The 23,866-nt window shown below is 40.6% G+C and overlaps 3 protein-coding genes and 1 long non-coding RNA gene across 5 annotated transcripts in view; 2 read left to right on the plus strand and 2 right to left on the minus strand.

Moving 5' to 3' along the window:
* dagla (diacylglycerol lipase, alpha) overlaps window positions 1–9,389 on the minus strand; it is a 34,633-nt gene extending 25,244 nt beyond the window's left edge. For both annotated transcript variants that reach the window (XM_044030339.1, XM_044030338.1), the window contains exon 1: window positions 8,689–9,389. The gene's annotated coding sequence lies outside the window, so the exon portion shown is untranslated. The remainder of the gene's footprint in view (window positions 1–8,688) is intronic.
* Window positions 9,390–9,450: 61 nt separating this feature from the next.
* On the plus strand, window positions 9,451–14,662 carry LOC122772370. Its single transcript, XR_006360772.1, has 3 exons — window positions 9,451–10,159; window positions 11,361–11,930; window positions 12,702–14,662. It is a non-coding gene; the product is annotated as an uncharacterized LOC122772370 (long non-coding RNA).
* Window positions 14,663–15,687: 1,025 nt separating this feature from the next.
* polr2l (RNA polymerase II, I and III subunit L) lies at window positions 15,688–16,959 on the plus strand. Its single transcript, XM_044030367.1, has 3 exons — window positions 15,688–15,808; window positions 16,248–16,352; window positions 16,684–16,959. The coding sequence occupies exons 2-3, from the start codon at window positions 16,258–16,260 to the stop codon at window positions 16,790–16,792; spliced, it is 204 nt and encodes a 67-aa protein (XP_043886302.1). The 5' UTR covers window positions 15,688–15,808; window positions 16,248–16,257; the 3' UTR covers window positions 16,793–16,959.
* A 333-nt stretch (window positions 16,960–17,292) lies between these two features.
* LOC122772360 (cleavage and polyadenylation specificity factor subunit 7-like) lies at window positions 17,293–23,827 on the minus strand. The gene is made up of 9 exons (XM_044030355.1): window positions 23,160–23,827; window positions 22,003–22,197; window positions 21,506–21,609; window positions 21,260–21,405; window positions 20,847–21,162; window positions 20,154–20,257; window positions 19,353–19,497; window positions 19,015–19,247; window positions 17,293–17,647 (listed from the first exon to the last, which is right to left on the minus strand). The coding sequence occupies exons 1-8, from the start codon at window positions 23,244–23,246 to the stop codon at window positions 19,019–19,021; spliced, it is 1,326 nt and encodes a 441-aa protein (XP_043886290.1). The 5' UTR covers window positions 23,247–23,827; the 3' UTR covers window positions 17,293–17,647; window positions 19,015–19,018.
* Window positions 23,828–23,866: the final 39 nt, after the last annotated feature.

The raw sequence follows: 23,866 nt of genomic DNA on the forward strand, positions 1-23,866 counted from the left end.
ACATGTTCCAAATCAGTCCTTTAATAGCACAGAGGGAATAGTTGAGAAACCCTTTTCAAGACTTAAACCTCCACACACCGCAAGCCCTGCCTGAGATTAAGAGATTAAGAGAGAACAGTAAATGTCTAAAACCTGACTTTAATTTTCACTCAAACTAAAATTGTCACTCCTGTGATTTGAACATTGCACATAAATGTGATAATATTGTGATCAACTGTTCCCTGCTTTCTGCACCAGGCATGAGTCATGCAAACTCTTGACTCTCATCCTGAGCGAGTGACACCGTCTAAATCCAGATGACATGTGTTTTGTGTAAAAGACTGACATATTCCTGCATGTGAGCAATGCTTTTGTGCTCCAACCAGCGTGCTACTGTGTGCCAGGCGCAGGCCCGTGACCACGTGATGCAACAACAATGACGGCAACAACAATAACAGGGTTCCCCGTCTGTCATTATGGCTTTGTCTTTGACATAACCATTGAAACAATCAGGGGCACAGACATGGAGCACAGACATGGAGAATTGTCTGATGCATCTTCAACACATCCTATGACCGAAAAGAAAAAATCAAATTTACATGTAATACATGTACATGTTCCACCACTGTGAGTAAAAAGTCAACTTTAACTCACCTGGTTCTCACTGCTCTGAAAGGGAATACAAATACGTCAATACAGCACTCCTACAGTAAACAACTGACACTGACCCTGTGCAGACCTGGTATTAACAATCCCCCTCTGTCATCCACTCACATGTGGACAGCTTTAAGTATGATTGTTCACACCTGACATTCAAATGTGTCCTGAATGAGTCTTCTGTGACCACACGCTGTATGATCAGAGCTGGTGCTACCGCCCTTTATTCAAATACACACTGATGTCATGACTGTATAGATGTGTCTGAGAGAGAAGGAGCTCGAGCGACTCAACTTGCAAAATAACTTTATACCATTAGAAGAAATAACTTGTAAAGTCATCTGTGCTAATATGCCGACTCTGCTTCCTTATGTATATATTAGTTTCCAGTTTATGCCGTTGTTGATTTTATGCTACTGGTTTTTTTACGATGTTGTTTTCCTTCTTTTGGTTTTTTTATGATGTTGTTTTCCTTCTTTTGTGCTTGCAACTCATATGTCTGGTGTTATATGCAAATGGGTCTAGCCGTGCTGAGCTTAAGACAAATGAACCAATGAGGACAATAAATTATGTCCATCGATCTATGTATTGTAGTGGTGGCTGCAAATAAATGAACGTACTCGTGCCGAAGGAAACTCACACGAAGGAATGTGGACTCATGCATCTACTACTGGTCGTGTTTTCTGTGATAGGACCTGAGAATGATTTCAGGAAGGACTTTTCAGACCTGGACTTGTGCAATCTGCCTGTAATCAGGCCACTCACGGTGGATGTTAATAGCAGGTCTGGATGGGGTCACTGAATTTAAGTCAAGTCCTATTTGAACTAGCACTGCTGCATGATTCCTTGTTTTACAACCTGGTGATAGCAGGTTGTTTTCATATCCCACTCAGCCATAAGACTGACAGTGACAGCAGCACCATCAAGCCAGGCAGTGACCCAGCATCATCTCCCCATCTATCACCACAACAAAGCTTAAAACAGGAATGTTTGCTTTGTCCAGCAGATCATACTAACTGGTTTGAAAACAAACAAGTCCACTGATGGCTACAATTCCCTGGTCTAACACCAAATACCCACAACACAACTTTCAGTATCAGTCCAAAAAAAAAAACATATATATTTTTAAACGCTTCAATTAAGGTCAAAATTGAAATATAAGCTTCACATCCGACGAGTGCCTCCGCAGTCAAGAACCTCACCGCACGTCACTGAAATGTGGTCACAAAAAAAAGAGTGAGAAATGAAATATGAAACTAGGCTGAATTTAGCTCAGTTTCACATCTACAGGTCAACTGCTGAGTCAGCTCTTTTGATAATCGATGAATGGGTTCGAGGGTATAAACTTATCTGATTTCAGCCTAAATGTGAATTTTTAGTTTGTGGTAAAAAAGAGTAAAAACGTAAGAGAGATCGACAAAAAAGAAAAAAAACAACATGAAAAATCAATAAAAGATTAGTTTTAGCCTCACTCCAAATAACATTTGTGTTAACTCTTATCACCTGGACAAGTATTTAATGGTGCAGTCACCAGGAACAAGTGCTTATTCCTGCAGGTTTAAAAATCCACACTAAACCATTTTCATTTTAAAAATGAAAATGAGCTCTCTCTCTGCGTAAACATTTAGGTCCATATCAAAAATCTATATCCAAAAAGACACATAAGTAAATGTTTATCACATGACAAACAGACAGTGGTCATGCATGCGCCAGTGTAAACACTATCAAGGCATAAAGTAAGATCGAGTTTCTTTGCTTAGAACTGATGACAAAGTGGTGTTCAAAATAAAAATTGGCTGTAATTTGGATGTAATTCATTACATTTACTGCTGGTAACCAAGTCTTGACTGATAAGAGCAAGGAACAAAGCAAACAGGGGTTTGTAAAGTTCCAAAAAGCCTCCGTCCACACAACTGCTTTCATGTTGCCTTTGCTACATTTAGCCCAGAGTCATTTGAAAACTCCAGAGCTTCTGAAACTGATGAATATGGAAATGCTGCTCAACCGGTTATAGTTTGAGTATTAGAGTGAACAAATGCCAAATGCAAATATAACAAAAGTAATGCCATTTAAAACTAAAATATATTAAAAAAGAAGGATGCCAGACTGTCTTACAAATAAGGACGTGCTGTACTAGGGCAGCAACGTGCTGCATATTTTTTAGCACTTGATTTAACAAACACAAACAGTTCCCTTCTGTGTTGTCAAGTAAAAATAGTACCAGCTGGTATTCTTTGAGTATACTCTGATGAAGACATTATTCCCAAGTCTGCGATACAATGATCTTCTTCCTCATCGTCTTCTTCTTCAGTAATCGTGTTGGAATGTTCACTGCTCTTTAAAATCTTCTAAAAAAAAAAAAAATGTCACAGTAGTTGAAAAGTAGTAGTTATATTTCTTAACTGCCAGGCATGCAGAATATTTGTGTTGCTAAAGCTACCACTGGCTCAAAATGCCATCCTTGTTCTGCCTTGCGGACACAAAGCACTTGTGGACTTTGATTGTCTGTGAGAGCCTGATGCCATCACTTGCTCGAAATTCAGCCAGATAATGCAAGTGCAACTCTGCTGGTATTTGCGCGTCAGTGAGGAATACACCTATGTTTCAGCAGGAGTGGACTTGTGAGTGTCCAAAACCTCTTTACCACAGACCCCAACAAACCAACTGATGACCGAAGGCAGGAGGGACGATGCGCCCTTTCATGCCGTCCTGTTTTGATTCAAAAGAAACACATGATTTATTTATTTTAAGAGATGGCGGCAACGCTGGTTGTAAAATGTGAGAAGGGTGCACTCTCTCAAACGGTGAAAGTCAAGTTCACGTTTGCATTAACTGATTGTGTCCATACACACACACACACACACAACACTGTCTATCATGGATACACATTCACACAGTGGTCCTTAAAGGAAGCACCTCAAACCAGGGTTTGAGAATTAATTGGAATCAACAAGACAGCATCGAAGAGCCATCTCTGACCTGACATGTAGTGAAGAGCTAAGAATAACTGTGGACAAAATGCTAAGGTTACACTGGGTTGGCATGATGGCACGACTACAGCGCCGTCCCAAATCTCTCTTGCTCTCCTACTGTATGCTCTGTGTCATGCATCCATCTGCTTCAGTCTCTCTTTTTCTGCCTGGGTCAGTGTTACATTCTGCTCAAATCAAGACTCTCTCTCCCTCTCCGGCGTTTGTCACATCCCTGGCCGTGCTCCTGCTGTCACTAATAATCCAGTCTCTCCCTGTTCTGTCGTACAACAGCAGCTTTCCGTCGGCCCTGAACATGCTCACCCTGTCCAGTCTCCATCTCACCCGGTGCCTTTCTCATCCCGTTTTTTCCCACCCTCACGCTCGCTCCTTCTCTTTCTTCCCACACGCTCATTCAGTATTCATATTAGAGAGCTGCTGTGAGATCCAGTGTGTGCATCTGCACCATTTTCAGAGCACAGGAAACCTACATTTTCTCCAGTATCCCTCCCCTGCCCCCCCCCTTCTCTTTCTTATCTTGCGAATCCAGATTCGGGTTTTGGTTTCATGTTGCTCATCTTTTTTTAGAATGAAAGCCATGTGCCACTCACTCCTACTCTCCCTCTGCCTCTTTCTCCATCTTTTTCTCCCACTGCCACCCCCTCAATTCCTTTCACCTCTTCCCACTCGATTTTCTCTTCTTTCGGTTGATGTGATAGTATGTGCGCTGCAGTTTCCATGTGCGTGTGTGCATGAATGTTTTCTTTGGTGTGTGCTGAGGTGGTAACACACTGCATGCGTTCTGCCAACCGGTTCTGCTGCCACAAACTATGCATGGATCCGTTTGTCATGCGGTATCTGTATCAGACTGGCAGTTTTGTCCATGCGTCACATGCATACTGTAATATTTAAAAGTGGCATTTTGGTATTGAACAGTCGTCTATAAATGGCTTCTCTGCAGAATCACGTGATTTCAGTTCGAAATCGTATTGATTTTGCAGTTTGGGTAGGGAGGTGACACAAAAGCATCATCGATATTGTTCTATGGATTAATATGTGGATGAAAAAGACCAGGTCTAACATGCTATGGAATAAATATCTCCAAGACATGGCAAAGACCTTACATACAGTCAAGTCAAGCACCATCATTTTTCCTAATTTGGTTGTGAGGCACTGCACGCTACTGCTTAATCCATTTTGATTTCATTTCAAAGAATGATCTGTTGTAAAACCATCTGTTTTCCAGTCATCGCTCATATGACGTAATTTTGCTAACTTGTACACACAGACTGCACTCAGACTCGCTGATGTGTGTCACATGCATGGATATGATAATTCTGCTAATTACGTTCAAACGTCTTTTTTTAAAAAGACATTTCTTCCCTCACAAGCGGAAAACAACAGATGAATCTGTAAACTGCTCAGGTTACATAAGCCAAACGTCGTTTGATGCCAAATTAATGTCAATTGTGATTCGTGAAAATCCATAAAAATTCACAGCAAAAAGGAGAAAAAGACGGGGGTGGAAAAACATTTCAGAAAGTTTCATCTGGTTTTTGACACACGTAGGAACTTAAGAGCAGATCAATAGTTCTATCTTAATCCTTGCCCTTAAGTAGCAATCAAAAATATCATATAAAACATCACATATTTTTTAATTGCTTCATTATGCCTCGTACGTTATATTTCTAATTATAACCAGGCTGATTCATATAGACTACATATACATCCATTTATTGTTATCCAGACTACACAATGTATTGTGTAGTGACAAATAAGCTATATTTTAATAATTACAAAAGCAACATTTAATCACAGCTAATTGCTGCACTTGCATCTTAACTGCTGTTGGTTACACGACAGTAACTATTCCACTCTTCTGCTGCTTCATCCAAAAACAGTCAGGCTTTCTTTACTACTACTTGTGATGATGCAAACAACAGAAACAGACCCGACTTATTCCTTTTAAATGAACAAGTCTGCTGTGGCAGCGCAAACCCCTCATGCACTGAGGGGGGAAAACAAAGCAAACCTTTCAAACAGCAACAACTCACTAGAGAAACTTGGATTCCACAAGGATTGAAGTCTACAGAGAAACAAGTGAGCAAGGTGTAAACACTGGGCTTGAACGACTGGCCTTGATCTCAGAAAATTAACCCGTCCATATTAAACTTATTTTAATTAAAACCTAATAACTATTGATGTAAAACAGAGTTTTTCACTTTGTACCAAATAATGCAAACCATTTATTTTCAACTTCAGTTTACATATGGATGGTATGAGGGATGGAGGTTAAAGACATCAATGGCAGATTGTATTTTAATACAGTACGGGAACATACACTATATATCACTTTATGTGTACGGTCATTATCTCTTCCCCTAAACTCATCGTGCTCTCTTAGACTAGAATGAATTCTCAAAGCCCTTAGAGGTGTTCATTAACCTGTTTGGACAACTCAACCTCTCAACCCAAAACCAAACAGAATTACAGAAACGGCTTTGTTGATAACAGAGAAAAACCTCATCCATAGCTGGAAGTTGTAGGAAACATGGGATCAGTGAAAGATTCCCAGTGTGATAAACACGTGTGACATTCCCCTTATTGTCGCTGCAGCAGGTCCTGGTTTAAAAAAGGAGGCGTGTCATCTCGAACCTATCCAAAAACACCGCCTGGATACGAGCGGGACCATATAATGTGTGTCTGTATGAGTCAGTTACGTCTTGACACGACCTGTTGGCTGAACAATGACCAAGTAATCAGACACAAAAGTCAATACAAAAGCTGTTAATACGGTTGTTAAGCTGGACTGAGAAACTCTCACATCACTTTGTGGCCTTCAAATTCAGAATTGCCTTTAACTTAATGGACAAATAACCAACGCCCACAGAAACTAGATGATGGATATGGATTTTTCTACAGTTGAGCCCGATCTTTAGAAATCAGGGCAGCCAGTGGCCAATATAGGATCCTTTTTTTTCCTCCTTCCATCTGTTTAATGTAGGTATCACACCACAATTCAAGTATACTTTTGATTCAGCTGCAGTCAAGCAGAGTCAAGGGAGTCCTTCAATCCTTGCATGCCCATAATGCATTGTGCCATGTCCTGCTCCACTCCATGGCGCTGCTCTCGAGAAGATGCTGTAATGTCCTCACCCCAAGTAAGCAAAACTAGGTTAAGGAGGAGGGGCCTTAGCAGAGAGTGAGCGTGCGGATGTTGGACGACCTGATAAATTTTGAAAATGTGTGTCACATGATTTAAGCTGTTGCTGACACTGTCATTAGCCGCCCAGTTGGCTGCTGGTAAATTCTAGCATTGGCCCCAGGTGATTTGTCTTACTGTAAGTTGTGTTTACTCACACAAGTATTGACCATATACACAACTGATCCAGCGATACAAATCGCAGCAATAATGCAACACTAAAAAGACGCAAAAGCTAAAGTTGCACACAACCTCAAATAATCAGGGTTACTCTTGGGTCCCTTTCAGATGTGGTGTTACAATATTATGTCCTCAGTGATGCAATCACATGTGGACAGCCTACGACGTCCTGGACCTGACCAGGTGTCACTGCCCTTTATTCAAACACACACACTGATGTCATGACTATTTGCAAGATCATACATATTGTTTTAACAAGTCTGACAGTAAAGGTGTGTCTGCTGTGTGTGTGTGCGACAGAGCGAGAGATGAGCTCCAGTGAGGCAAAGCTCTCCTCACACTAGTGTAATGTGAAATAAGTTTATTATTAAAAAAGAAATCATACGGGGTGACTGCAAATAAATGAACATAGAGTGCTGATGAGTGTAAAAAAAAAAAAAAAAAGTGAGAAAGTGATCTCTGAGGACGGACTGTGTTCATGCACGCTCAGAAACGTGACCGCATGCCGACACCACGTCTCACTGTGGTTTCCATGTTCAGAGTAGACGACGCATTCAGGGACAGATGGGAATCGTTCTGACCTGTGCTGAGACAATCTGCCCGTGATCCGCTCACTCTGGGTGAAAGTTATGGTGCATTCCAGTTGCAGTCGGAAGTCAGAATTTCTGAGTTGAGGGGGCGTAGTCAGAGCAACGTAAACCCTGGCATAGGATTCCAAGATGGCTGCCATCTGTACAAATACTGCTAATGTTTATTGCAATTGTGTCTAATTTGTTTCACAGTCCGTTGCTACGCCGTTTGAGCGTGTGCTAAAAAATGTGTAGTGTTGTTCGCTGACATTCTCTCTATCTGGAATGTGGCCCCAGTTCCGACATCCGAGTTCCGACGTAAATTGAACGCACCATTAATACCCGAGTGCACTATTAAAGCTACGCAATCCTGTATAACTGTATCACAATTCATTTATAACGTGGACATTACAACACATTTGTTCCCTCAAAATTTTTGTAACATGAGACTTTTCAAATTGTAACATCCCTGCCAAGGAAAACTTTGCTAAACAAAACTTAAGGTATGTCTCTCCAAACTGCAGCACTGCATTGCAGTTGTATGTTTTACATTAACCGGGTAAGCAAATATTAAAGTTTGACAAATAAACTTTTGGATTAAAAAAAAAAACAGGTTTAAGTACATGGAGTAGCGTTTATCAGATATCTTTGAACAAGCCTGTGTAAGCTTACATGACTAAGTAATGGATTAAATCTGCCTGTGACGATGAGCAAAAAGGCTGTTCCCTTTTTCGATAATCTTCCCCACAAACCGGCCAAGCGATTAATCTGTCTGCCGGTGACAGGTACCAGGGTTAGCCGCAGGTTAGCTGAGCGTTTTCTAAACATGTGATTCCAACAAGTCGACCGTCAACACCAGCGGAGCCACTCTCTCCGTGTCTCATCTGGCTTCACAATGAGGACAGCTGCTGCTTTAAAAGTGGTGTCCCGCGGGCCTGGATACTGGAGATGTGGCCTAAGAAATGAGTATCCAGCATCACTGAAGCATGAGCTAGATACAAAAAAGCCGGGTCACAGTGTCCGAGCCGCGGCGGGATGACTGTGGCTGCCCTCTCTCGCTCTCTCGGCTGATTGTGTGTGTGCGAGTGTAGCTAAAGGGAATTTTATCAGTCAATCTGCAGCTGGTGCTCACCTGTATTTTGACGATGTCTTGACAAGACCCACTGCATCGGTTCCACTCGCTTTCCCATATCCTTCCCACTGCCGAGTCGCCTCAGCGTCGCTCTCCCCGACACTGACTCCGGGTGGTGGTGGTGGTGGTGGAGGATGTGTTCATGAACGTCTCACCGACTAAATGAAAACAAGCGAACACACAGACGTCATTACCACAGCAGGCTGGATGAATGGACTCCCGGAGCCTCGGTGCCTCTCGGTGTCATGCAGTCTCAGAGCGCAATTAACGACACGGTTGTTGTATGAAACCGCTGGAGAGAGAGAGACAGCTCCGTTCCCTTTTAATTGCAACACGTCGTCAGCCGTGTCAATTCAGTGACCGTGGGGCATTTTCACGTCCCTCCATCGGAACCCGGCATGGTGGTGTGTTTTTTTTTTTTTTATCCACGCGAGATAATAGTGCCTAGTGTCTTCGTTTGGTCAGTAGTAGCTTGAGTGTGCCACCAGCCGGACAACTCCCGAACCCCAGCGCGGAGAGCAGCAGCGAAACGGCGGTAGCATTTCACGGGAATTTCGGCCCCTCCCCTCGGACAGTATTCCCACAGGGGGGGAAAACAAAAATTGGTTGTTATCCTTCCGTGTTTGGGAGCTCAAATCCTGTTTGACATACGTGGAACTGGCAGGTACTCGTAAATGGAAGACCGCGGACACTTCCTGCGGGAAAAGAGCGCCACTGGTGGTTCGTGAATATCAAGGAATCACGTTCACAGAGAGTAGTGTTTGTCGAGAGGCTGCTGCCGCCGCCGCCGCCGCCACCGCCGCTGCTGCTGCCGCTCCCTTTCCTGACAGAAAACCCCAGAGGCTGTGAGCACTGACATGCTGTTTGCTCACTTATGATAAGCCCTGTTCATTTTTATTCAGCGGTTAAATATTGTCAAACGCTGCATTAACCTTTCTGAGAGGGAAACGATGATATTTGATTGAGCCAATTTGTGTCGCTGCGCACGCGCCGTTTGGTATTTACCCGAAGGAACGCGCGTTACCACAGCAACGAAACAAACACACCCACAGTTGTGCGGAAAGCAGAGATTGATTTTAAGGAACTTTTTGTTCAAAATGTCTACAGAGTAGACATATACCTAAAATTATGGGATTGAAAAATAACAAGTGATGCCCAGCACTATTTTAGTGAATGTGTTACCTTTCGTTCCCAGAGCGAGTTATTTATTTAGGATTACATCAAATGTACATTATTAAAATAAACACTTGTTATAGCCGTAAACATGTCAGAGGTAGACGTGTGAATGCAAACAATGAAATAACATAAGAAATATAGCGAGATAGATGGTATTAAGCACCATTAGAATATACAATAGAGGAAAACACAACATGAACGGCTAAATGTGGAAGATTTTCACTGGGGAAATTACATGAACAAAGTGGCAGTGGCACGAGATAATTACACGAATGAGGGAAATGAAAAAGTGCAGGTGAGTGGTGCAGAGCTGCTCCTACTATACGCCACTGTATGGCGCCATTTTGCGATGCTACTTCTATTCATTTGATTTATTTGTCCAAGCACTGACTCTTACTCATAAAAAACAATGTTGGCTCAAAAGGGAGAGTAAGAGATGATGTTTGTATTTTCCAGCTTCTCCTTAATGCGTTTATGTTTATATCTGGGACGATTTGGTAGTCTTTCTTTTTTTTTAATTAACCGTGACTTTACCGATTACTATCTTGACGTGCTGCGTCGCTCTTTGACTGGACGCACACTGGGCGTGGCTCAGTGACGCGCCAGAGAATGTGCTCATGTAAACGTGTGTGTGTGTGTGTGTGTGTTACCTCTTTAGGACCTTTTTCTGGCTTAAACACTGGTCTTGTCAGGACCAGTAGTCCCCACGAGGACCACGACCTGGTCCTAATGAGGCAGAACCTCATTTAAGGGGAAATGGTGAAGTCTAGGGCTGGGATTTGAGTTGTGTTTAAGGTTAAGGATAACGTTTAGTTTAGGTTGTCCAAACTACGCTGTGTCCTCAGAAGACTATCTTTGCAAATCTGTGTGTGTGTGTGTTATCTTGTCATGAAAATGCAGACAAACAAGCAGAAGCGGATTAAAAAAAGAAATGAGGAAAACCATGTGTGAACACCTGCAGTCACAGGGATTTGGCACTTTCTGCCAAAACTGCTGACCTCAGGCCACGTCTGGATTATTAAGCGTGACATCTCCAGGCTGAAAATAGATTCCGAGCTGTCTCTAAACTGCAACAGGTTTCACTTTATTACGAAGGTGTTTAGGTGAATAAAGGCAAAACTTTGCAGTCTTTATTGTGAAACTTTAACCCGGGGCAAATTCTGCAGGTCGATCTCTGAACATCAGAGAGCAACACGATGCATTTTCAATGACTGTAAATGTATGCAGCCATCTTGTGTATAAAGTAATGCTTTAAAGTGCTTTCATCAGATTACTCCAAGATGAGTCAAGCCACTTTATTTGTACCTGGGGGTAGATTTGCTTTGGCAGTCACACGTCAGAGGCATCCTCTCGACACACAGACCACAGACACCACATGTTGCCATGATAATTGCATTAAAATGGTCCGTCTACTCCTGTTTAAGTCTGTGCGAGTGCATTGTGATTTGTTGTTGTCAGTCAGGGGTGACTTTCCTCTGACATCCACGTTTTTTCAGGTATTCCGGTTCATGCTGGATCAGGTCCAGATTTCTCAGAAAGGGCAGGTATGAGAAAGGAATGAAATTGGCACGAGGGTGAGAGAGAGTAAGAGACATACGGTGCACAGTGTTCTAAGATGCTACTGTTATGTATAAAAGGGGTTGTGATTCCTTCATATACTGTTAACAATAAATAAGCAGCAATTGATACACAGGAAGTTAAATATGACTGAGCCAAAGCACTCAGAATATAATTTTTTCCCAAATACATTGTAAAATATTGCACATGAGATGTTCTGTATCTGAAATAATCAATGACATTGCATTATTGCAGGCAGAAAACTGGATTGAGAATGTGTTAAAAGACTACAATCCACAGCATTAACAAAAAAAATAACCTACCCCTATTGTAAGGAGCAGATGGTACGTCCCTGTCTCTCCTCCTCCTCCTCCCTCCGCCTTCCAGTGTCCTCCATCTCTTTGCTTTCCCTCATTTTGCTATAATAAGGACACAGTGACTTCCTGAGACTGTCGTGGTTTCCTCCTCCATCTGTTACTCCTGTAATCTCTGCAGAGGCTGTTGGAGAGGTATGTAACGTCCAGATTTCCTCTCATTAAATCATTGCAGGATTTTAAAGGAATTATTTTTATTGATGTGTGTGCAGCCAACATTTTGTGACATGCAAGCTGCTGCCATGCATTCACTCCATTTCAGAAGTGTTTATTTTAACCCCCTCCTCATTCTATTGTCCTCGTTTGCCTTTTCCCTGATTTCCTCTAATGCAGTCACTGCAGTCCTCACTTCTCTCCTCCATCTTGTTCTCCACGTATAGCCCAATATGACTCATTTGCTTTTAAGTGGGAGAGCAGAGAGGAAGACTGCAAGACAGTAAATCTGTGTGACTGCATTCAGAATAAGTCTAATCCAGGTCAAAGAAACAAGAGATTCAGTCCTTGACTATGAGTCAGCGCTGCAGTTGCAGTACCATGCCCCTTTCCTCCCTGACAAAAACTGCTTGACACAGGAAGCTGCTGTTACAATGTGCATCTCTGTTGTCAAATACCAAACACTGATTGAACTTGTTGGTCAAAGAAGGGAATTTCAAGGATTGACCTGCCTTGAATTACAAAGATTACGCCGCAGCAGCTGAAACAAAAATAAACAGTTCACTGTCCTTCTGAGCATCGGAGTGTTCCCATCAATGTCGTCATTTTCCAAGGTCACTTTTAAGGCCCCAACATGAATACTCCACTGCTGTGCAGTGGATATGAAGGGCTTTCTTATTCAGTTTGTCTTTACACTCGATAGACCGGCATATGTCATAATCTGGCCGTCTCCATTTGCTGTTTCTCCCTCAGTGAAGCAGCACAGACCTGACCGTGAATAAAGACCACTCCTGACCAGACCACACCTCTGTCCCTGAGTCCATGGAAGCCAAGGCCAAGTCCGGGACTCCAGCGTCCAAGACGGCATCTAAAGCAGAGAAGAAGGAGCCGGTGGTCAATCGCAAGGCTGAGCCTGCGCCTGCACCGGCGGCGCCTGAGCCTGAGCACCCACCTTCCCAGGATGGAGCAGCAGAGGCTGAGGCTGCAGCAGCAGCAGCAGCAGCAGCAGCAGGTGAAGAGGCAGCGGCTTCCGGCACAGACTCGCTGGAACACCTGAAACCCTTTCTCATTGGTGGTGCCATTATTGCTGCAGGAGCCATCTTGCTGGGAGCATTGCTACTGGCGAGGAGAAATTAGAGCATCGATGCTGATTGGTTCATAGACAGACTACCATGGTGCAGATGGGGGAAGGGGAGCCACTGTTATATAGTTGTTTATTTTTTGGAGGGGGTGGAATGTTTTTTTTGGGGCTTCCTTTCATCCATTTAAACTATTCAGGTTCTGATCCATGCTGTATATTAAGCAGAATTACTCATAGCATATGCATGAAATTGCTTCAAAACTGCATCAGAACTATAATAATCCATTGCTTGAAGAAGAAAAAAAAAACAACTCGCTTTTAAAACCTCTCTGCACATAGACTTTGCCACTGCTTTATCTCGTTTAATCCCGTTTGCACAAATATTGACAATATCTTGCAATATTTGAACATTCTTGACTCGGAAATCAGTTGAGTTGACTTTTCTAAAAAGATCGTGAGAAACGTTGAGACACAGATATCTATACGGGCTGATCGGAATTGTTGGAGGGTTTATTTACTTTTAAAAGAGAGAAATTACAGACCTGGAGGGGAAATGTGCATTGTGATGTATTGCACATATTGTGGCTGAATCAGAGCCCAGTTTCTCCTATGCAGAGACAAATGTCCCTGCATATCCCCCAAAAAGGTCCAGTGCAGTGCAGTAACAGACTATATAAATATACAGTGGTGTAGAAATGGGACATAGGGAATTGTTGGAGACAAAAAAAGGTACAGAATAACAGCAGAGTTGTGTCTTAATGTAGAATAAGGAAGAGTTTTAGTTTACTATAAAAGAAATCAATAACCTTTCATGTCGTACACCATAACCACAGTCAAACGTAGGTACTTAGCTGTAGCAGCCGTCTGTGTGGAGGTATCAGGTTTAAGACCTGCTGCCAAAAACACGGGAGCTGTTTCTGTTTTCACTGTGCACACTGGGTGTCCTACACCACTAACAATACAACAATACAACACCAGTCCACTCTAGAAATGAACTACTGTTGTATAGTTTTCAAAGGGTAACAGTCACAATTTTGTCGCTGTGTCCCGTCACCTGTACAGCCACACAACACTGTCCACGCTCATGTAAACCTCACGGTTATGTCCCTGTTGCATAAGTAGATACAGTAGGTACACATGAACATATACGGTACGAGCATTCCGCGATCACCATTCAACAGCCCAGACACATCCGAGAATAGTATACCAACACCGAAACAAACTTCACCCTACATTGTACTTTACAGTGTACCAAGAAAAAAAGAAAAAGAAAAGAAAAACCCAATTTTCATAAATTCAACAGCGTATAAATGCAATAATTCAGATAGGACTCATCATTTAGCACCTGTGCTGTAGCAAGTTAAATGGCATAAATGATGACACGATAAAAAAAGAAAAAAAACTGTTGGTGATTATAATGACAACAGAGACGTGATGTTCCGAATGGTGGTGATGATGATGGTAATGATGCTGATTTTCATGACTGTAATGATACTAATGATGGTTGTGTTATATTTTTGATATATTTCTAACATTATCCTTCTGCGCGCTCCCCACTGCCCCCTCAACTCCAACATGTAAAAAGAAAAAGGCTGTAATTTAAACCTTTATTAAAGGCAGTGAACCAGTTTAAGTGAGTATTTATTCTATGAACTGTAAAAAAAAAAAACAAACATTCAGTTAAACTGATTATTCATTGGAATTTGTGAAATAAATTTTCAGATATATTATGTAATATCTTAATCTTAGTGCATTTTGAATTCTGTGATACTTCTTTGCTTTTTGTTCCATTAACAGAAATATACCCTGCACATTCTGTCTCATCTTATTATTGGTTAAAAAACATCAAATGATCACAAGTTAAGTTATTTTTTTCTTTGCATCTAGCTTTTGAATTCTGTTTATAGTTCTTTTAAATGGATACATATCTTGAAGAAAATGCACATTTTAACTATGCATAACATTATTTCCTGACTTCTTTATGACATCACTCATCTGATATATGATAGGAAATCATATCTGATCAAAGCCAATTGATTGATTGGCGTTTCCACCTTGACCGTTGATCAATTAACACTTTAAAGGACACAAATGTTGTGTGGTTATAACCCTAAAAGCCCATTTGTTGAGTAAATGGTACTAGGTGTTTGTTAAAGGTAATAAATAAAAAAACACATACAAAAAATATATAAAAACAGGCTGTAACAGATTAGTTTTGGGGTGTGTGCTGGTTTTTGGTGCAGCTTTTGGCATATAATATTTAAAGTCACAATGACTCAGTTGACACTTTATTTGGTACACCTGCTAAAACTAATATAGTATAATACAACAAGTCATGGCTTCAATAGAACTAGGACTGAACAAAGAATTATTTACAAAGTTATTACAATTTGAAACAACTTAATCATCAAATTGCAACCGCTGGGATTTAACCTTTTGGCTGTCCCATGCTAATTGAAATGCTATGTACAGCCACATTAAGTTGTCATCCTTGCATTATAGTATAGTAACAACATAGTAACAAAGTAAATATTGACTTAAGTGTGACAAAAAGATCAGTCACAATGAGTTATATTTATCTATCTATCGAAATTTATCAGTGAATTTAATTTATTAGTGAATTTCTAGCTTTTATTTTGAAGGATCAGCACTGGAAGTTACCAGACGGAAGTTGCTGTAGCACTGCCTGGGTCAGGAGGGAATCCGCCATCACTCTTCGTAGTTCGCCATCACAATAACGCTTTTACTTTATCTTCAGGAAAAAAACATACTGGTGACGGTAAGTGCACAGAATTTGAATGTGTTAAATATTATATTTTATTTTATTTTTTACCGGTAAATGACTAAAAAACAAAAACAAGCTCGTAGCAACACGTTTCTTGTGGCTAGCATTAGCTAACAGTTTGCTGTTATGCTAATCGCGTGGCTATGGTCTGTATTGGTGTCGGAGTTTAAGTTATTAAAGACTGTGATCTGCAGTACTTTAAAGACCAACGCTATAACAAAAACGTGATAATTCAAGCTAACCTGCGTAAATAGAATCGGGTCCTTAAAGTTAAACAGGAGTTAGCCTTGTTGAGCTCACATTTTAATTTTGTTTTCCGTAGCATCTTCTTAAAATGGTGCGTTAACATTCACTAGTTAGGCACGTCTATTGTGACGTTGCCCCTTTGGAATTGATTTTAATTGGATTTTGTTTTTTGTGTCTCTGGCTGCAGGTGCATAAAGATGATTATTCCAGTCCGGTGCTTCACTTGTGGGAAGATCGTGGGTAATAAGTGGGAGGCATACCTGGGTCTACTCCAAGCGGAATATACTGAGGGGTAAGTTGAAGTACTACCTGCTGTTTATATACTTAAGTGTATCCGCTAAAATAGTGGTGACCAACCATTTTCTCATGACTCATTTGCGTCAGCTGTTTTAAAACCAGTTTTTGGGAAATTGAAATACGCTACTCATAAAAAACCTTTCACCCTATTCCCCAGTAACAAGCTTTGTACAGAACACCATCACATGATGGAATAAATAATGGACCATTTGGGTGGATACATCCTCATTATTGTCTGCATTAATGTTCATGTTGTTTACTTATTTATCCATTGATCTGTATGTCATGCATTATGACTGACTTTTACCTCCTCTCTTCCTCTTAAGTGATGCTCTTGATGCCCTGGGCCTGAAGAGATACTGCTGTCGGAGGATGCTGCTTTCTCACGTGGATCTTATTGAAAAACTATTGAATTATGCTCCTCTGGAGAAGTGATCGTGACCGCCTACGTGCAGCAAATGCATGGACTTCATGGGGCTGTGGCTTGGACTGATTTGTGTTATTTTGCAATGGCAAATGTCATCACAATGAAGACTTTTGAAACATTGATTTGTTCATCTTCTTTGACAGGTTTTCTTTTCTAAATAAAGCTATTAAATGTACCTGTACTCCTGATATTGCTGACTTATCTAGTTTTCTATCAGAAACTATAAAATTACAGTAACCAAACTGTGCTTTTGATGGGTGTGCTGTGCAACAAACTAAAGCTGTCATTTTCTATCTCCATCTCCATTTTCTAATAGGCTACTTGATTACCAATGTCAGTCAAAAATGGCTTTGCAATGCACATCAATTGCTGCTGAATTATGATTCTTATAAATATATAGTCAGGTGTGTTGACTGTATTGTGGTTAAATATCCATTCTAATGGTAAATTAACATACAAAAACAACAGATGTAAAGTATCCTAAATGACAAAAATAGACCATTGGATATACAGTTCCAGAGATGTTTTTTTTTTTTTAATTTGTAGACTTAATACAAAAGAAAGTGATAAACAATACAATGTATTACTTAAGTTAATCGGTTTCATATGCATGCAAGCTTTGGACTGATGTCCCAGAAGCAAATGTACCTGAAAAATAATCCTACAACATTTTTTTTCTTCTTAAAACAGGAAAAAGTCCCACTATGTACAGTTGACTGAAGAACAAAAAGTACACATTATTATACTTTTTGGAGACATATCTTCAGCCTCACCTTAGAATCCTCCAAGTGTTTTTTTACAGCTTGACGCAGAAACAAATAGTCCTGTCTTTGCTCTGCTTAACAGTTATAGACGTGATCTGCCTGTGAAGAGACAGAGCATAGCTTTAAAACCACATTAGAATTGTATTACAACAGCTTAATGAAACACCGTGTGTTAACTGTCCTTAGATCTAGAAGTATTGGGGCAATTTTGTGCCCATTGTTGACTCATAAAATTACGGGACACAATCTGGGGTGTTCCACACAATGCAATGAACCCTTGTATAGACTGAAAAGTTTACACATTCACTCCACGTTATACTCAATGCAATATGTTGTATATGCTGTCAAGTTATAGCCATGAATAACTACATGAACTGTAAACTGCTAAAAGGTTTCCATTGCAAGCAGAAAAGAACCAGAGGCCAGAAATAAAGATAAAGTCAGTAAGACCAGCATTAGTGTCAAAGAAATCTCCTAAAAATTACACATTTAAAAAAATAAATCCATTCAATTGGATGATATTTCTTAGTTGTTTTTTTTAACCATTAACATACTGCAAAGTACTGGGCGGCAGTTTGTTTAAGCCTCTTAACTGGCAGAGAATCACAAGTTAGTCAGGCCAGGGACTGAGTTGGTCACAGTGGTTTTAAAAAAGAGCCGCTTATAAGAAATGTATTGTATTAAAATTCCAGTGTTGAACTTCTGTTGCCCCTGAGTAAATACCACAACACTGCAATCCTACTTGTTGGCAATTGTTTGAATGTTAGACATTTGTTTATAGTAAGTAACAAACTATAGCATTTAGTTATAAAATTATCAAAGGAAAAGTGCTTGAAATAATAGCTTCACTAACAATGACACAGCCAGTTTATTCACACTTTAAATTGTGTATGTCTATGTTGAGGAAAAGGGGTATAAGTGTAGTTCCTCAGAGCTGTCTTTTGGGTTCATGTGGGATTTATTCCTCAAACTACCTGGAAACCTCAATTTTCTGACAAAGAGGGGGATAACAGTACCTATTTTAAATTCTAGTTGCAAATCAAATATAGCCCATTTATATTTGAGCAAAGGTGCAATATACTCAAACAACTATATTATAAAACTGTTTCGAAAACAAGCTGCTGAAAACACTGAGTATTAATCTGTTAGTAATCTGTACGACTGGAATCCAGAGGATTGGTTGTGTATTATATAGCAATAATTATTGAGGTTCACCAAGCAATAGAAGACATGGGATGAGAGATAAAACATTCCAGTGGTTTGAAACTCCAGGTAAATGTGAATGTACAGGCAGTTTTTTACATTATGGTCTCCTTTAAATTACAATAGCTGTATAACATCAAACAATAAAAGTCTAATAATTTAAAATGTAACTCTATATTAACAAATTCTTTAAGGAATCATTCACATCTGGTCAATGCATTAAAATAAAATAGAAAAGGAAAAAAATAATAAAAATGTCATACCATGTCAGCGGTATCTGTCTCTGTGATCTCTGTGCCTTTCACGTTCCCGTTCACGTTCCCGCGAGCGCTCCTTGTCTCGATCTCCACTCCAGGAACGTTCTCTGCGTCTTCGAGACACTCCCGCTCCTTCCCAGCCAGAGGAATCTTCCTGGTTTCTTTCTCTATCCCGCTCTCGCTCCCGGTCACGGCCCCTATCGCGGTCTCTTTCTTTTTCCCTAGAACGACTGCTTCCCCTGCATAGAAATAGGTGCTTGTGTGATCTCCACTATTACAAAAGCTTTCTGTGTGGACAACAACATGCACCATGTATTGGAATCCAGAGGTTTGATTTTACCAACCTGTAGCCATAGTTTCCTTGGATGGAGACGAGGCAATCTTTGAGGGAGGTGACCAGCGCTTGACAGCGTTCATCTCTGTACACTCTGGACTGCTTAATGATGGCAATGGCAGTTAATAGAGTCTCCATCGCCACTTGCAAATCTCCTGCATTTGCAATTAAAGAGACTAGAGATTAGATATTGATTTAAGTAGTTGAGCTCTTCTCACATTCTCAATCCCAGCCTGTAGCTGAAACTAACATTAACCAAATAGGTTCAATATTTATAAAAAATAAAACAGACCATGGGACAGTTATATACAAGTTTGTGCACAGCAGTGTAATGTCAGGTACAAGTGCAGCATCATATTTCCTGCAAATCTGGCAACCAAGCCCCCTGCAATGTTTTCCATTGGGATTGCAGTAACTCTTTTAAAGGCTAAAGGTCATACATATTTTACATTTATCAGCTTGAAGTAACACCACAGTTTGACATTGATAAAAAAAAAAACATTTCAAACATCTGCATTTTATTGATTCAGCTCTACATCGGATTTAAAGCACCACAACTCAACTGATAATTATATTTCCTGTAATGAAATGTAGAAAGCTGCACCAGCGCACACAAACACCTACATAAAGTATCTGAGTGAGTGATATAAATGTTTAACAGCGTTTACAGAAATAATCTGCTTAACGTCTAGTTGCTCTTGGATATTTTCCATATGGCAGCTATTTTAAGTAGTGACCAGTTCCTCCTCCACATGGCTTATTAGGTTCTGTGTTCTTTCTTCCACTTCAAAGAATAAAGCACTTTACTTACCAGCTGTTGCTCCAGACACAGCCTTGGAGATGGCACTGCTGGCGATGGCTCTATTTCTGTTCATTAGCTCATCAAAATCCTCCTCTGGACTCTGAGGTGTTTGTCTAAAAAAAAAAAGACAGATTGTTGTCACACTGACTAAGACAATCAAAAAAATTGACATATCTTGCTGCTAATGATCCACTTTCCAGTGTGGATGTATGATGTACTGACACATAGTCAGTGCTGCCTGAGCTGTGTGCCCCCTGCTGGCCCCTTCTGCTGAGAACCAGCATAAGACTGACTTAATTGCTGCCAGCGGGGACACAAGAAAAACAGATTTTAGACTCTTTAGTCTCACCTAATAATAGCCACATATGCTCTTATCTTAAAATACTTGTCTCCTCTTTTCCAACTACAAAATAAAGTTTGTAAACCGCTCACTCTTCCACACCAAAGCCAGACGTTTCAGTCTGAAAAGGCAGCAAGAATCATAGATCATAGATTTATGCAGCAAGAATCATAGACCATAGATTTATGCATGCATAAATTGTAGTAGTTAAGCGTTCTGTTTAGTGGATAAAATCTGTTTTTCCACATGTCCTCACAGGCAGCAATGTTTAGAGTGAGTAGGGTCAGGGCCCGGTGATGCGTCAGTACCTCAAACAACCACACTTCAAAAAGTTAATTTAAAAAAACAGTACATGTTCTTACTTGTGTTGGCTGTAAGCTTTGCTGCTGTGTCCATCCTGGTTGAAGAATGCAGGGTTTATATGAAGACTAGGAGGCGGTTGGCTGGGAATATGGACTGGATGAGGAGGGAATATAGGGGGAGGCAGGGGAGGTGGCATGTGTGGAGGCATAGGTGGGAAGGGAGGAGGCGGATGACCGAGGAAAGGCATAGGTGGAAACGCATGTGTTGGGAAAATTGGGGGTCTTGGTGGAGCGATGGGCTCCTGTGGTAATGAGGGAGCCTGATCTGAATGATCCGACTCCTTGGGATCTTTTGAATTAAGACGGAGGGGTATACCTGTTGAGAACACAATGTTTTTGTCAAAGATTGCAGGAACAGACACACTTTGCATCATAAGTTCCCCAGTATTTTGCTAAGTTTATGGTGCGCTTACGTTTATTTGCAACGTCCTCAAACACGGTGAGGTTCTGTCGAGTGGCAAATCGGCATTCAACTGTTTCCCCGTTCAGTTTACACTGGGGTATTTTTTCCAACAGTACTTTGAATGATTCCTCTGAGGTCACCACTACTTCTGCATAGCTGTACAGAGGAGATGAAACAACACATGCAACTCTATACCACATAAAATGCTTCATTTTTCATTATCTCTTTCACAAACACTTGATTTTGAACCACTCACCCTCTTGACTGGCCATTCACTCTGTTCTCTGCAAATTTGATCTCCTTGATATCCCTCACACCCAAGGTTAGGGCCATAGATGTGATGTCCCCATCAGATGTCCACTGCAAATGTTTGCAGATTTGAGAAAATGTCAGAAGGATAAAATGGATACTTAAACAGACATTATCCGAGTAGATAAACACCTAGCAGTTAGTTTGCAACCTGTACGCCAACCAAGTATGTTTTTCATATGTATTATATTCAAACAGGTCTCTTGTTTAACAGGAATTCTATTTTAAATGACTGTCATTTACATAAACTCAACGTAAATCGTAGTCCTTCATCACCAACAAAAGTAAAACACATCGAATGCTTTGCTTAAAAATTGTATTTTATGACTTCTGGAAAATGACATTATACTGGTTCATGTAGACAGTGTTCTGCATGTCGATGTGGACAAAACTGATAATGTACAATACCATGTGACCAAAATAAACATAGTAAATGTAACTCACCCAGGGGAAACTTCCAATATACAACGACAGTCGCTTCTGTGAGTTTCCTCCTTGCACCTCTACTGATTTAACCTCATCTTGAACTGCTGCCCTATAAGGAGGTGATGCCTTTTTAGCCACTTTCTTTACCCGATCGACTGAGCCGGTCAGAACAGCATCAAAAAGTTCATTCGCTTCAGCAATCCTGTCCAAGTCCTGAAAAAACAACAATAAGTTATCTTACACTCGCTCGTCATCTGTTGAAGCTCAATGGACAGAGCAGCAATGGACAAAGCGGCGGAAGCTCAAATGCTGGTGCCAAGTTGCAGGAAAAATTAACTGATGTGACGATTCCCATAATACTGTCTGTGACTGTCCAGAATTATATTGGCAGCAAAAAAATTGGCTGAAAATAAACTGAACTGGATGATGTTATTCTAAAAGACGTTGCAGGATTTTGTCAACCCCATTCAACTAATAGAGGGTGAGGGTAGGCTGTACAGTTAGCAGTAATTGATCTTACAGGTGAATCAACAGCTCTTCTACACAGTTTAAATAATGATTTATTACAGGACTGGTTTATTAGACACTGTTTATGTAAAGGTCTGGTGTGCAGCATTTAGGGGATTTACTCACAGATTATAAATACCCATGAGTATGTTTGTCAGTGTATAATCACTTTGAAATATGTGTACTTTAGGCAAGGGTATTGCTTTGTAGAGGCCACAATCTTGCAACGCCATGTTTCTACAGAAGCCCAAATGAACATAACAGCCATAGCATGTGTTTTGTGTTTTGAGGCTGAAACTTACTACACATATGAAGAATGATTTCTGTTCTGGCATGGGAAGGTCATAGTAGTTCCCTAAAATACTTATATTTGGTTGCCACTATTTGTTATGCAATGAACCTTTAAGTTCAGTGTTCCTAATATACTGACAACTTAGTATGTGATTGTATGCACACCCTCTGATATGTACATTGTGACGTACGAATAGTCATGCATTATAGTTAGTTTTGATTTCGGTCATTATTTTTAATAATCGGCATTGGATGATTACTATTTAATTGATTACTTACTCAATATTAATAAAGAGGTAGACAGCTACACAAACAAGTAAGTGCAACAGGTAAAGTCCACTGTGTCCATTCACGGCCCATGATAACACCAGACTCACCTCCTCGTTTTGATTCAGATCACTGTGAATATTTCTGGCATTCCAGTTGGAGGTGCTTGGTCCGGCTGCAGCTCCAGGAGCAGCCATCCTGTGGGCCTTTGATGATCCAACTGATGGCACTGCAGCGAGTTTTCCTTTTTATCAATATCCCCTTTTCCCTATCAAAGTATTTCGCGCTTGCACGTTTGACTGCAGATCATCAGTGCACAGCGACAACAGGTGAACTGTTACTGTTCACTAATTGCTGCTAGCGTTCCGCCTTGTTTGCACTTGTGCTAATGTTCCGCTCGATCACGTAAAACATCAAACGGTGAAACAAAACATGAAAAACCGAGAATACGATGAGCGGAAATTGGCACACAAATACTTTAATTAAATAATTAAAAATAAAGGCACATTATTTAATGTATAAGTGCATGTACGAGTAATTACCAACTAGCGAGCGGTCGCTCTTACATTAGCTAGGGCTAATGTTGCTATTCCTTTAGTATGTGTACGTCAAAGTGTGTCGATGCGACTGGACCGGGTGGGAACAATATCTAATATGGGTTCCTTCTCTCAATTCATTTCAGTTTAGGACGTCAATTTGGTTTCATTTAATGTTATATTCATCACATTTGATAAAATCTCACCCAATAATCTACACCTCTTAAATGCACCACATTAACCCCAATTATGTTCTGCGGTAACTGGACATAATAGTTTCC

The sequence above is a fragment of the Solea senegalensis genome, linkage group LG7, assembly GCF_019176455.1.
Source record: "Solea senegalensis isolate Sse05_10M linkage group LG7, IFAPA_SoseM_1, whole genome shotgun sequence".
NCBI lineage: Eukaryota > Metazoa > Chordata > Actinopteri > Pleuronectiformes > Soleidae > Solea > Solea senegalensis.

Bases quoted from the DNA above. Each gene is read 5' to 3' on its own strand.
- polr2l (XM_044030367.1), top strand. From the start codon at position 16,258: ATGATTATTCCAGTCCGGTGCTTCACTTGTGGGAAGATCGTGGGTAAT. The intron at 16,353-16,683 runs GTAAGTTGAAGT...CTTCCTCTTAAG, and splicing joins CAAGCGGAATATACTGAGGG to TGATGCTCTTGATGCCCTGG.
- LOC122772360 (XM_044030355.1), bottom strand. From the start codon at position 23,246: ATGGCTGCTCCTGGAGCTGCAGCCGGACCAAGCACCTCCAACTGGAAT. The intron at 22,198-23,159 runs GTGAGTCTGGTG...TTGTTTTTTCAG, and splicing joins ATCTGAATCAAAACGAGGAG to GACTTGGACAGGATTGCTGA. The intron at 21,610-22,002 runs GTGAGTTACATT...AAACATTTGCAG, and splicing joins ATATTGGAAGTTTCCCCTGG to TGGACATCTGATGGGGACAT.